Consider the following 14,686-nt stretch of genomic DNA (forward strand, 5'->3'; position numbering starts at 1 on the left):
ACTGACTGTCTGATGCATTCTGCACACAAAAATGTCAAGAGCAGTCTGAAATCACCAGCTCCAATCTGATCCGCTATGCTCTTGGGAGTAAGGGCAAACAGGTGTTTATCAGTCAACCAGGAAACATTTTTACAAGGTACCTGGTTGCTTTTCAGATAGAATGAAGCACTGGACTGACCAATCTTTGTAAGGTTTGTAGCATTAATCCTTGAAAGATATTTAGAGTTTTGTTTGAGACACTTAGGCCACATCCACCCTAATCTATTATCATTTAATCTGTTTTAAAATGTCACCATTTTCTAAAGTATATAAGTAATGGAGAGTGTTTTCAAAATGCTTAATTTTCAGTGCAGGAAAATGCCATTTTAGTGTAGATGAGACGCATAAATGTAGGGAAATTAAAGGGATAGTTCACCCAAAAATGAAAATTCGCTCATCATTTACTCAACCTCATGCCATCCCAGATGTGTTTGACTTTCTTTCTTCTGCAGAACACAATCAATGATTTTTAGAAGACTATTTCAGCTCTGTAGGTCCATCATCATCATCATCATCGGGCGGGCTTGTTAGGCGCGACAATACTCCACAACTTCCACAACTTTCTATCTTCTGCCAATCTGGTGACCTCTTGCATTGGATGTTCTTTTTCCAATTCCAGGCCTAAGTGTTTAATATCTTTATACACTTTTTCTCAATAAGAAAATTGCTGTCTACCACGTGGGTACGATGTTACTTCTGACTTGTAGAGGGCATAGATGTTCGCCAGTTCGCACTTGTTCATTCGTAAACAGTGTCCAATAAACTGCAGCTGTCTCAATCTTATAGTTGAGCTGATTGGAATTTGGCCAGTTTTCTTGTAAAGTTCTTGATTAGTCATATGAGCTTCAGCTTGATTGATGCCCAGCATGATCCAATAACACTTTCTGGTGAAGATGTGGAGTTTGTGCTCCAGTGCCTCAGTGAGCGCCCAAGACTCGCATCCATAAAGCAGCAGAGATTTGCAAGCTGCATTGAAAAGCCGCATCTTAAACTTCACTTTCAGTCTGGGTGATCTCAGGATGGTTTTGAGTTTGGTGAAGGCAACACAGGCGAGGGAGATTCGATTCTCGACATCTTTCTCGGTTGATACTATATAAGACCCCAGATACTTGAAGTCATTGACAATCGCGATTTTGTTTCCATCGATGACTAGTTGTGTTTGAGTTCAGGATTTGTCGTTAAATTGAATTTGGACGGTCTTTTCTACATTTATCTCAAGCCCCACCGCGGCAGTGTTTTGCTGGTTGGTAGAAAGTTGTTGTTGTGCCCGAGTTTTATCGTTTTCAAAAAGTGCAATGTCGTCCGTGAATGAAAGATCGTTCAGCTTTCGTTCAGGCGTTTCTTCCATTTTCTTTGCGCAAGATCGCTGCGGTTGTTGACTTTTTAGTAGAGATGTTTCTTTGTGTGTTAGGTATCCAAAATCGCCTGTGGATAGTTTGGAGACATAATCTGACTATTATTAAGAGAAACAGTTCTAGAATGTCTCCTTGTAGGACTCCTGTTGTGATGATGAAAGGTTCTGACAGCTCACCTCCAACGTACACTTGACTTGTCGATTGATCATACAAGCCCATACTTTTGATTCCAGACTTTGGTATCTTGGCAAATCTATAGTTTGAGAAATTGCTGAGATCCCTTCTGAATCTCTTGATCAGGAACATCCGAGAAGGAGACTTAAGTCTCAATTCCTCTATTTAATCATCTCAGAGATATAGAAGAGGTATTAGAGAAATATTAAAGAGATCTTTGTTTCCTAATGGATGTCCTACTGGAGGCCTCTTTTGGCTTCCACAAAGTTGTGCATGAACACATTTCTGACTGTGCAGCAGGGTGCAGGTATGCTTTAGAGATGACAACATCTAACTGACATACACTTTCAGAAATGGATCAATGTGGCTGTAATGTTTAATGTGTATGTTCATGTACTTCATGTCTTTTATTTTGAAAAGTTTAGCTCCTGTTTCATGTCATGTGTTCCCTTGTCATGTTATTTAATGTTTTCCCTCCATGTTCATGTGTCTTGTTCCCTATCTGTCACTCACTCGATGTTGTGTCGATATAGTGACACTAGGGGTCACTCTTGGGAGCCCGAGACACCTCTGGTCTTTGATAAAAGGCCAATGAAAATTGGCGAGTGCTATTAGCATGCCACTCCCCCGGACATACGGGTATAAAAGGAGCTGGTATGCAACCACTCATTCAGATTTTGCCTTCGGAGCCAAATGGTCAAGCTCATTGAGCTGAATTCTCACGACTGTTCATTCACCTCTGCTGGATCTGACGGCGCATTTCAGCGGCTTCTCCCTCCTCTGCACTGGTGCACTGCAGAGAACGCCACTGGGTGCTTCGGCAGAAAAAAGAGAGTATATTTTCTGAAAGAGTATATTTCTCTAAAAGAGTGGCACACACAGAACATCTTTTTAAAGACACGTCTTTTTAAAGATGCATTTCCGATTATGTGTTATTCCTGGTTGCGGTCGTTACCTCTCAACTTCAGATGGTCATGATCGCTGTCTTTCGTGTCTGGGCGCGACCCACACAGAGGCAGCGTTCATGGATGGTTCATGTTCTCACTGCGAGAACATGACCATGGCAACGTTGTGGTCGCGGCTTGCTTTTGTAAGAAAGAAAGCCTATGTGCACCTATGCCACCCCAGCTGCTCCCCGCCTCGGTCCTTCTACCTATGGATTTGAGGCCAGCGCGGCTAGCACTGGGGGCGATTTAGGGACTCCAATGGGATCACCTCCGCTGGGTATCCCCCCGCGGACCTCCCATTCCCCAGCAAGCTCGTCTGCCCCGATCGGGCTTCCGGATGAGTCCACCAGCTCGTCTCATGGTGAGTTCGACCTCTTGTTTGGAGCCCGCGAAGCTGATGAGCTCTCGAACGCAGCATCAGAGAACGGGCTTGTCCAGTCGGACGCAGAAGCCTCAGCTGGGCTCCCCCCTTGGGGTCGATTGCCCAGTCACAGGCTGATGCAGAGATGACGGACATGCTTTCCCGGGTGGCCACGAGGGTCAGGCTACAGTGGAACCCTCCGCTCTCCCCTGGTGCACCTATGCCCACAGAGCCCTGTCCAAGCCCGTCCAAGCCCTGTAGGTTCACGTTGTCTCTGATTGCCAAAGCCTACAGTGCTGCTGGACAAGCCGCCTCTGCCCTGCATGCCATGGCTCTCCTGCAGGTCCACCAAGCCAAGGCGCTTGGGTAGTTACGCCCCAGATCTGATGCAGGAACTGCGCTCGGTGACTGACCTCGCTCTCCAAGCAACGAAGGTCAGGGCGCGATCTCTCGGGCAGACGATGTCCACATTAGTGGTCCAGGAGCGCCACCTTTGGCTCAACCTTTTCGAGATGGGTGAGGCTGACAAGACACGGTTTCTTGCTGCTCCCATCTCCCAGGCTGGCCTATTCGGCGACACCGTCGAGGACTTTGCCCAGCATTTCTCGACAGTGAAGCAGCAGACGGAGGCTATCTGGCATATCCTCCCCCGGCGCGGCTCAAGATCCCGCACCCCATCTGCTCATCGCCAAGGGCGTCCCCCTGCGGTGACTGCACTGGCTCCACCACAGCCCGCCCCTTCGGCCCGGCCCCAGCGTAGAGACCAACGCAGGAAGCAGATGCCACCCATCTCACGGTCGGCCGCTAAGAACCTATGAAGGTTGTCAAAGCACCCCTGAGATGGGCAACCCAGGGTCGATGAAACCCACTGCACTGGAGATGGTAGTAAGATCACTCCATCCCCCAGTGGAGGGCCGGGTGGAGAATCTTTTGTTGCCTTTTTATTTGATTTTGCCACATGCCCAAGTGGCTGCGGTATCCAACAGTTCAGCAAAAGAGCGGTTTCCTCCTTCCCTGGGTCACATACTCGGTGTGCACGGTTGTCATCACGACCACCGTCCACTGGTTTTTTCTTGCAGGACTGGTGCTCCAGCGGTGGTCTCCCCGCCCCTGTTCACCCAGCTGTGGCACACATCTGCCCCCGAAGTGACAGTCTCCACGGGTTGCGAGGACAGGCCTCTTCCTCCCCCATCCCAGGCTGTTTCGAGGGTGGTCGCAAGGAGCCAGGTAAGTGCTTCGATGTCCCTAGACTCAGCACGGCCACGACATGGTGTGGCACCTCAAGCTCCACCCCGCCACGAGGCCCCACCTGCCGGTACGTCCGACAAAGTTGTCCCTTTAATTCCACTTGCGCGGAACTTGGATGCGTGGCTTGATTTTTCCAATCTGTCGCGATGGCTGGTCCCAACTCGGCTACTCGATTCAGTTCACCAGGCGTCAGCCCAGGTTCAGCGGTATCCACTTCACCTTGGTGAAGGACGAAAATGCTGCTACCTTGCATGCAGAGATCGCTACCCTCCTATGGAAGGGTACGATAGAACCTGTCCCTCTGGCCGAGATGAAGAAGGGGTTTTACAGCCCCTACTTCATCGTACCGAAAAAAGGCAGTGGGTTGCGGCCAATCATGGACCTATGAGTACTGAACTGGGCTTTACACAGACTCCTGTTCAAGATGCTGATGCAAAAACGCATTCTGGTGAGCGTCCGTCATCAAGATTGGTTCGCGGCGGTAGACCTGAAGGACGCGTACTTCCACGTCTCGATTCTTTCTCGACACGGACCCTTCCTGCGGTTTGCATTCGAGGGTCAGGCGTATCAGTACAAGTTCCTCCCTTTCGGCCTGTCCTTGTCCCCTCGCATCTTCATGAAGGTCGCAGAGGCACCCCTTGCCCCGTTAAGGGAAGTGGGCATTCGTATTCTCAACTATCTCGATGATTGGCTAATCCTAGCTCACTTTCGGGACATGTTGCATGCACACAGGGACTTGGTGCTCTCACACCTCAGCCGACTAGAGTTTCGGGTCAGCTGGGAAAAGAGCAAGCTCCTCCTGGTTCAGAGCATCTCTTTCCTCGGTTTGGAGTTGGACTCAGTCTCTTTGACAGCGCGCCTCATGAACGAGCACGCACAGTCAGTGCTGGCCTGTTTGAAGGCGTTCAAACAGAAAACAGTGGTTCCACTGAAACTCTTTCAGAGGCTCCTGGGGCATATAGCATCCTCAGCGGTGGCCACCCCGCTCGGGTTGATACATATGAGACCACTTTAGCACTGGCTTCAGACTCGAGTCCCGAGATGGGCATGGTGCCGTGGGACACATCGCGTGGTCATCACGCCGGTCTGTCACCATCTTTTCAGCCCTTGGACCGACCTCTCATTTCTACAGGCAGGTTTTCCCCTAGAGCAGGTGTCCAGGCATGTCGTGGTCACGACAGATGCCTCCAAAACGGGCTGGGGCGCTGTTTGCAACTGGAAAGCAGCTGCCAGCTTATGGACGGGCCCGTGACTGCATTGGCACATCAACTGCCTCGGATTGTTGGCAATTCTGCTCGCACTGCGGAGGTTTCGGCCGTTAATCCAGGGCAAGCACGTGTTAGTTCGGACAGACAACACGGCAACGGTAGCATATGTCAACTGCCAAGGCGGTCTGCGCTCTCATTGTATGTCACAACTCGCCCGCCATCTCCTCCTCTGGAGTCAGCAGCACTTCAAGTTGCTGTGAGCCACTCACATCCCAGGTGACCTCATTACTACAGCAGACGCGCTGTCACGGCAGGTTACCCTCAGGGGAGAGTGGAGACTCCAACCTCAGGTGGTCCAGCTGATTTGGAGTCGATTCGGACAGGCACAGGTAGACCTTTTCACCTCCCAAGAATCCTCCCACTGCCCGCTCTGGTACGCCCTGACCGAGGCACCCCTCAGCATAGATGCACTGGCACACAGCTGGCCTCCTGGCCTACGCAAATATGCGTTTCCCCCAGTGAGCCTACTTGCACAGACTCTGTGCAAGGTCAGGGAGGATGAGGAACAGGTCGTCCTGGTAGCACCCTACTGGCCCACCCAGACGTGGTTCTCGGATCTCACGCTCCTCGTGACAGCCCCCCGGCGAATTCACTCACTCACTTCCATCAAGAGGGTAGGAGACCTGCAAGCGTTCTGTATCAGCGAAACATGCCTGGAGGAAGGACCTTCTTTCTCAGGGACGGGGCACCATCTGGCACCTGTGACCAGACCTCTGGAATCTCCATGTCTGGCCCCTGGACGGGACGTGGAAGACACAATCACTCAGGCTAGGGCCCCCTCTATGAGGTGCCTGTATGCCTTTAAGTGGCATCTGTTCGCTAAGTGGTATTCTTCCCAATGGGAAGACCTCCAGAGATACGCAGTCGGATCAGTGCTTTCCTTCCTGCAGGAGAGGTTGGAAGGGCGGCTGTCCCCTTCCACCTTGAAGGTTTATGTTGCTGCTATAGCAGCAAAACACAACACAGTGGACGATAAGTCCTTAGGGAAGCACGACCTGATCATCAGGTTCCCGAGGGGTGCTAGGAGGCTGAACCCCTCCAGACCACACCTCGTTCCCTCATGAGACCTCTCTGTAGTTCTTCAGGGTCTACAGAGAGCCCCCTTTGAGCCTTTGCAGTCAGCTGAGCTTAAGGCACTCTCCTTGAAGACTGCCCTCCTGACTGCACTCACTTCCATCAAGAGGGTAGGAGACCTGCAAGCGTTCTGTATCAGCGAAACATGCCTGGAGTTTGGTCCGGGCTACTCTCATGTGACCCTGAGACCCCGACCGGGCTATGTGCCCAAGGTTCCCACGACCCCTTTTAGGGACCAGGTGGTGAACCTGCGAGCGCTGCCCCAGGAGGAGGCAGACCTAGCCCTGTCGTTGCTGTCTCCGGTGCGCACTTTACGCATCTATTTGGATCGCACACAGAGCTTTAGGATCTCTGAGCAGCTCTTTGTCTGCTTTGGTGCACAGCAGACAGGAAGCGCTGTCTCCAAGCAGAGGATCGCCCACTGGCTGATTGACGCCATAGCTATGGCATATCACGTTCAGGACGTGCTGCCCCCGTTAGGGCCATGAGCCCATTCTATCAGGGGTGTAGCGGCCTCTTGGGCCCTGGCTAGGGGTGTCTCTCTAACAGACATTTGCAGAGCAGCAGGCTGAGCAACACCCAACACCTTTGCAAGGTTCTACAGCCTCCAGGTAGTTGCCACAGTGCTCAAGATGGCGCTGAGTATGGCTGCTGCGTTGCGATCTCCGACACAACATGGTGGTGTTTTGTTTATTTTGTTTACAATTCTTATGTTTTTTGTCTCGGATGTTGTCTGCCTTATTGTCTATGACAGACAAACACTTTTGGACATTGGTTCAGCAATTACACACCATAACCCGGACTTCAAATTCCTCAATGCCGACTTGCTGTTTACAAACACGCAAGCGGAGCTCTTTGTCTGTGCTGCACGGCCACGGAAATGCAGGAGGAAATGAGGAAACAGAGCCAGCATTCTCATCAGAGTAAGACGCCGCGCAAATCGACCCCGCTACCCAGCATTCTACTGTCTTTCTGCTCTCCTGATCTGGAATTTCTCATGCTTCTGTGTCGACCATTCTGTCTACTGAGGGAATTCACATCAGTCATTATCACTGCTGTGTACATCCCGCCACAAGCCGACACAGACCGGGCACTCAAGAGGAACTGTATGGGATTATAAGCAAGCAGGAAACCGTGCACCCTGAGGCTGCGTTCATTGTGACCGGGGACTGTAATAAAGCCAGTTTCAAATCAGTCACACCAAAATACCACCAGCACATTAGTTTCAATATACGAGGGGACCGGGTTTTGGACCGTTGTTACTCTGTCTTCCGGGATGGCTACAAATCCCTCCCCCGCCCACCATTTAGCAAATCGGACCACTCTTCCATTCTGCTTGAATCTGAAACAGGAAGCACCCACCCTCAGAACGATCCAGTGCTGGTCGGACCAATCAGACTCTATGCTACAAGACTGTTTTGATCACACAGACTGGGAGATGTTCTGGTCCGCCTCTGATGACGACATCGAGCTTTACGCTGATAGCGTAATGTGTTTCATCAGAAAGTGCGTAGAGGACGTTGTTCCAACCAGAACAACACGGATCTATCTGAACCAGAAGCCATGGATAAATAGCGATGTTCGCACGGCACTTAATGTGCGGACCTCTGCTTTTAATTCCGGGAACGTGGAAGAGCATAAACAAGCCAGTTATGCCCTCCGAAAAACTATCAGAACAGCAAAACGCCAGTACAAGAACAAGACTGAAGGACAGTTTAACACCACCAACTCTAGAAGCATGTGGCAGGAAATTAACATCATCACAGACTTTAAAGGGAATAAAAACTCCGCCATGAACACCGCTGCCTCTCTCCCGGATGAGCTAAACACTTTTTATGCTCGTTTTGAGGGAAATAACACCGCTCTCGCGGAGAGAGCTCTCGCGGCCGAAGCTACAGAGGCTAGTTCACTCTCCGTCTCTGTAGCGGACATCAGCACTGCACTTTATTACTCTTATATCTCACACCGGACTGTCATAATTATATTATTATTATATATATTCTCTCTTAACAACTTACTATCAACCGACAGCCTGAATGTCAATTCAGTACAATACAACCTACTGTACATTCTATATATACTATATATACTTTTTTATTGAATAATGTGTATCTATATTGTGTGTATTGTATACTGTACAGTGTATATTATTATTTGTATATTGTGTTGTGTGTAATTATGTGTTTATTAGACTTTAAATTGTGTTGTGTTAATTTGATGTTATAGTAAATTGGTATATGTCTCATCACTGTCACGACTGCTATGTTGATCGGAACTGTACCCAAGAATTTCACACACCATTGCATTTGTGTATATGGCTGTGTGACAATAAAAGTGATTTGATTTTATTTGATTTAAACCGGTTTCATCCCGGGTAGTGGCACGCAATACAAACGGATAAGCCTGGGATAGCCGGCCGGGTGTATCGCTTGCACATAGCGCCTTTTACCTCCTCTGAGCTGAAGACGTGCGCCATAATTCCCAGTAGTGTTCACAAACTATGTTCCCTGGTTGACTTCCTTTGAGCCCTGTGGCAGTCGAGTTTTCGGAGAGACTCACTGCCAGCCCAGTACACATGCTAACTAAGAGCCCTGTTCTGGTGTAGGTGCTCGCATGTGGCGGTTCCCTGTAAGGTAACCCCATGCGATGTATATCTTCCGCTAATTCGTTTCCCGGTTGGTAAACTGCGTCTTCCTTGGGCAGAGCCCCCTCTGCCACAGTCTCCATGTTTGTAGCAACTCCTCCCCGTTGGGTAGGATCTACCATGAGACTCTCCACATGGTCGGCAAGACCATGTGACATATTTTTCCACTTAAATATCCCCCCCTCTCTTTGGGCGAGGTGTGGTCTCCGCGGTGTCCTCCCCTTGGGAGGGACACCCCCCGACTAGACCTGGCGGCCCAGTCGGATAAGAGGCCACGACTGGGTTAGCCTGTCTCTATCTTTTGGGTAGTCGACTTGTCCCCAAAGGGCCATTCGACACTCATAACTATGTTGGGGGAGGTTACGTGTCGGCCTGGTGCGCTGGCTACAAGGCACATAGTGGTCTGCCCATCACACACCGCCAGTTCATGTAACACAGTTCAGCCAGTTGCGGCATTTCGTATTGGGACCCCTAGTGTCACTACATAGACACAACGTCGAGTGAGTGACAGATAGGGAATGTCCTGGTTACTTGCGTAACCTCCGTTCCCTGATGTCCCTCCTGCCACAACCCGCTGAAATGGCCGGACCTTGTGTCGGATCCTCAGCATAAAACCTGAATGAGTGGTTGCATACCAGCTCCTTTTATACCCATATGTCCGGGAGAGTGGCATGCAAATACCACTTGCCAATTTTCATTGGCCTTTTATCAAATACCAGAGGTGTTTCAGGCTCACAAGAGTGACCCCTAGTGTCACTACATCGACATAAGGTCACGTTCCCTTTATTGGGGAATGGAGGTTACGCAAGAAACCAGGACGTTTTCACTGGTTTATTGTCTCCTTATCTTGTTTAGAGTTATCAGTGTTTATTGGTTATCTTTGTCATGTGTGCTCCCATGTTCATGTATTTAAGCCTCATGTTCTCCTTTGTCCATTGTCAGGTATTGTTGAATGTAACTTTGTGTGTGTTTGGTAACATTGTCATGCTATGTCAAGCTAAGTTTATGTCAAGCCAAGTCTAGTCAAGTTCATGTTTTATGTTTCTTTCATGTTTATAGTTAGGGTTTATTGGTTCTCACTTTAGCTAATAAAACTGCACTTGGGTTCTTCAATTCATCGTCTTCATCTTCGTCATTGCCAGTGCCAGCAGCATCGTTACAGTGGCAGATGTCCTCTCATCCAGACCACCTAACAGATCCAGCGGTTTCAACCATATGACATCAAATGACCCAAGAATTTCACACACTATTGCACTTGTGTATACGTTTGTGTGACAATAAAAGTGATTTGATTTGAAATGACGAGAACTAGGCTATGTCATGAAAAACACCTACATTTTTGCTGTTCAATGAATGACATTTTTTGATAAATGGATTTCAAGAAAGCTCTACAGCAACAGATTCGGGGCAGCCAAAGCTAGAATGAATCATTTTGAGGTGTTTTTGACCCACTGAATAATAATCTTGAAATCATTGAAGACAGAAAAATTATTTATCCAACTGCATCGCTTACCTTTTTCACTTTGGCTTCCTTCAGCTTCTCCAAGGCGAGTTTGATTTTGTCTGCTTTGATCTGTTCCTCTAGTTCTTCCTGGGTAGATGAAAATACACTGTTAGCTAACAGACACAACAGTATAGATGAGCCATTTATTGACTCGATATATTTAGTTTTCACTGAGTCAGCTTTGTGCGTCATACAAAGGACACTTTTAACATGAAGTGCACAATTGACTAGACTAACATTTAATTCCAAAATAGTTAGACTTTAGCATGTTGCAAAGCTAATGATGTGATACTCTATAAGCACAAAAATATACAGTACACACAAATATAGGGTAACACTGTCATTTTGAAATTAGACTGAACTATTAAAAAAAAAAAAAAAAAAACTTTCAGGATTAAATGAAAATATATTAATATTAAAAGTATGTTTATCGTTGTCATTTATCTCTCATCTCATCCACAATCTTTATTTAATGAGCTTATCGCCCTGCATTCTCTGCCAAAAAAATAAAAATAATACAAAAAATAAAATTACAAGTGATGCTGCATTAGATTTTGGCCAAAGCAAGGTATTCTTTGCGTACAGCCTTCTTGTTGGGAGTGCACATATGATGCCTTAAAATGTTATCTAGGTAGGAAGTTCACTAGGTTTTGGAACAGAGCCAACTATACACTAGACCAGGCTTATTCAACTTCCGGCCCACAGGCCTAATCTGGCCCGTTTGAAGGATGAGTCAGTTAGGCCTATTTCTCTTAGAATCCATGCCTTATGGTATTTTTGTTATGTGTTTATGCACCATTATTTGCTGTAACTCCAGCCACTATGCGCTATAAAGATTGTGTGATCAGTCATTTAGTTCTAAAATCAATGTGGTGCCTTTGAGGGGTTTCACAACAAATAATCATTATCTGTCATATTTATGGAATGGGAAGTTTAAAGGACAGACTGACAAGTGCACTGCACATTTGAAATTGTAAATTTAACACCCACAGATTTAAAATGAACACTGTGTTTATATGGAAACCACCGTTAAAGTATTAAATTAACACTTTCTAAAGTGTTGAATTTTTGAACAATGCAACAGTATTAAATGACAAACTCCTAGAGTGTAACATTTTAACTACAGTACGGACAATAAGGACATTGAATTGGAGTTGATATGAGCTTCTAATTTAACACCGAACCAGAGTTAAAGTAACACTGAATAGTAGCAGTTCATGTTCAATTTTAAATTTAAAATGTATTCTCAAATAGTGTTGACTATACACTATAGCATGGTAGGTATTCCGTGTAATAGTTTATATTTGCCACCAAACCATCACCACTCCACAAACCGCTCCATAATACAAAAACTATTAAGTATTGTTTCTTCTACATGCTTACAATTTTTACAGGCAACTCAAAACACACAGTATTTGATTGCATGTAACAAGTAGCTGCCTTATCCAAAGCAAATGTCTGGTACTACACAGAAAAGTGAATCTGTTCCATACAACTTCTTAATTTCAAAGGGCCTATAGAACCGAAATGGACCAGGCATAATTGAAAAGTTGAGCTCTTGTTTTTCAACATAAAAAGCATGAAAGTGCTCTACAAATGTGGTCTCCATTTGTGAAACAATAAAGTTAATCTTTTTGTCAGAAATATGCAAACAATCTTAAACACTGGCATCTTATCAACAAAATCAGTGCCAACAATGATATTCAACAGTTTCTTGTCCATCACAACATAAAAACTTCAGATTGTCTGTTTGCTGGTTCCTGGCTGCTGATGTCCCTCCTGGTTCTCAAAGTGTTCCTTTAGGCTCCCGCAAGACAAAGGAATAAGCAAAACACCATCCAATGTGTTACATTATCTTATTTCATTTTAACGCAGTGTTATTTTTCAATAAGTATTGTAATCACCTTGTGAGAAACAACCAGATGATCAATTTCTAAAAAGTAACGTGTTAAATACTGAGCATGATTCAACTCACTAAACAATAAATGTAAATTTGGTCATTAATGTTGTACCTGAACATTCATCCAAGGATTCAGCAGTGTATTGATTTCTGGCAAACTTCAGCAAATGTTTAAGCACTCGTAAGAGAAGTCACTGCTTGTCTTAAGATTCTTTCTTTATTAAAAAGTCATCCACTTTTTGTGTCGAGACATTCACTTTTACTTCACCGCATTTTGAAGATAAAATGAATACTTTTACTCTTGTATGGAGTTTCTCCAAACATTTTTGTTACTTTTGATGATGTTTGATGAACTCTGACACACGTTTGATTATTGAACCAAACACAATCAGGATATGTATGCAGGTTTAAAGACACTTCACGTTATCACATTTGACGAGCACGGCTGACCATGAACAGATGAGACATGCCAATTTAACGCTTGAAGAATGGACAAAAAAAGCAAACGTTTATGTGTATTTTCTTTCATGGTTCACTTTTCATCATCGATTTAACTTTTGTTGAAAAGAGTTGGATATGGATATGAACTGACGTTAATTCTGTAACAGCTGTTAATAATTTTTTAAGTCAGTAGTTTTGACTGCACCTGCTACGCAATTTGCATGAATACATTTTGATTGAATAAGATGCGATAAAATGTGCTCACCTAAAGTTGCAAGTTCATGTTTTAAAGAGCAGTGTAACTGAACTAAGTCAGAGACTATTTAGCAGAGACGGGCCACTTCTATTAAAATGAATGGGAGAAATTGGAATGCTCAACCAAGGAGCTCTGAGCACCCAATGATCAACGGATGAAGAAAGAAAGTCCCGCCTTACAGTTAAAAGAGCCAATCACCTTTTAGATACAGACATCACCTGTCCATCAACTTTAGAATGCACATGCTCATTAGCTATACAAGCTAGGAAAATTGCATTTTTTAGCGTAATATGAGGTAAAAAAAAAAAAAAAGAAAGAAAAATCACAATTTATGATTTCAGTGTTGTCAGATTTCATTGTTGATTTGAAATATGTTCTTTGATCGTAATCTTGACCAAACGTTTTTGAGATTTTGGACTTTCTCTATTCAAGTAGATAAGAGCTGCACTGGCATGACAAGAAATAACCTCCCGAGAGCATTCCAAAGATGGCCACCAGTGGACTGGCTTGCTAGAAAGACTTTTGGTGCGTCCCAAACCGCACACTTCTGCACTATTCTACGCCATTTTGTAGTGTAAGTAGTGCGAGTAGTACGTTTACACTGAAAATGCAACAAAAATAAGTGTACTTTAAGTATCCAGATGATGCACTTTTTCAACCGTCAAAACTGTGTGTGGTATGTTGGACACTTCATGCACTCAACACACACGGCTTGCCGTACATTGCGGAAGAGGCAGAGTTACCTGGCTGTGCTGCTGGTCTAAAAAACTGTTGTAAATAATGACGAATTTAGCAGCTGGCGAAGCTTCTGTGGTGCAATTTTAGCAAAATCCATCGAAGGGTCAATTAATTGGTGGGTTAGGGTTAATAATATTCATCCACTGTATTACATTAATTAAAGAAATTACATTGTACTGGGAGAATCTAATAAGTGGTGTTATGCAAGAAAAACTGCCGGTACTCTGTTAACTAAATTAGAGATGTGCAGTTGTACCAGTGAGTACCCGCCCACTTCAAGCACTGTATTTGTTGCCATTAACCTACATCTTATGGAGTTTTGTGTTTCTTGCCACAGTCGCCTTCGTCTTGCTCACTGGGGTTATAAATATAATTATTATTTACTTATTTACTTAATTATTTATTTTTATACACATCTTAACAATCATATATTTATCAAACTACACAATGATGACTCTAAGACTTTATAGATATTACAGTTTCATTTTTTGTTAAAGCATAATTTTCTGTAAAGCTGCTTTAAAAAGCTGCTTTGTATGTTGTGAAAAGTGCTATACAAATAAAAATGACCACTATATTAGGCCTACATCTCTGGAGCTAACATTTCAATTTGAGAATAAATACGTTTTATTGTTAGGCTTTTCTCCACGCTAAGCAGACATGAAATGGATAATAGACATTCATAGAGCTCATAAAATGATTGTTATTGTACAGTGTTTCCTGCAATAAAATTTTAT

General features: G+C 45.3%; 1 protein-coding gene across 2 annotated transcripts in view; it reads right to left on the bottom strand.

Annotated features, from left to right (window-relative positions):
• LOC127434242 (amyloid beta A4 precursor protein-binding family B member 1-interacting protein-like) overlaps window positions 1-14,686 on the bottom strand; it is a 68,058-nt gene that overhangs the window by 16,332 nt on the left and 37,040 nt on the right. For both annotated transcript variants that reach the window (XM_051686831.1, XM_051686830.1), the window contains exon 5: window positions 10,624-10,701. In XM_051686831.1, the coding sequence (XP_051542791.1) occupies window positions 10,624-10,701 (78 nt within the window). The remainder of the gene's footprint in view (window positions 1-10,623; window positions 10,702-14,686) is intronic.

The sequence above is a fragment of the Myxocyprinus asiaticus genome, chromosome 44 (assembly GCF_019703515.2).
Source record: "Myxocyprinus asiaticus isolate MX2 ecotype Aquarium Trade chromosome 44, UBuf_Myxa_2, whole genome shotgun sequence".
Classification (NCBI taxonomy): domain Eukaryota; kingdom Metazoa; phylum Chordata; class Actinopteri; order Cypriniformes; family Catostomidae; genus Myxocyprinus; species Myxocyprinus asiaticus.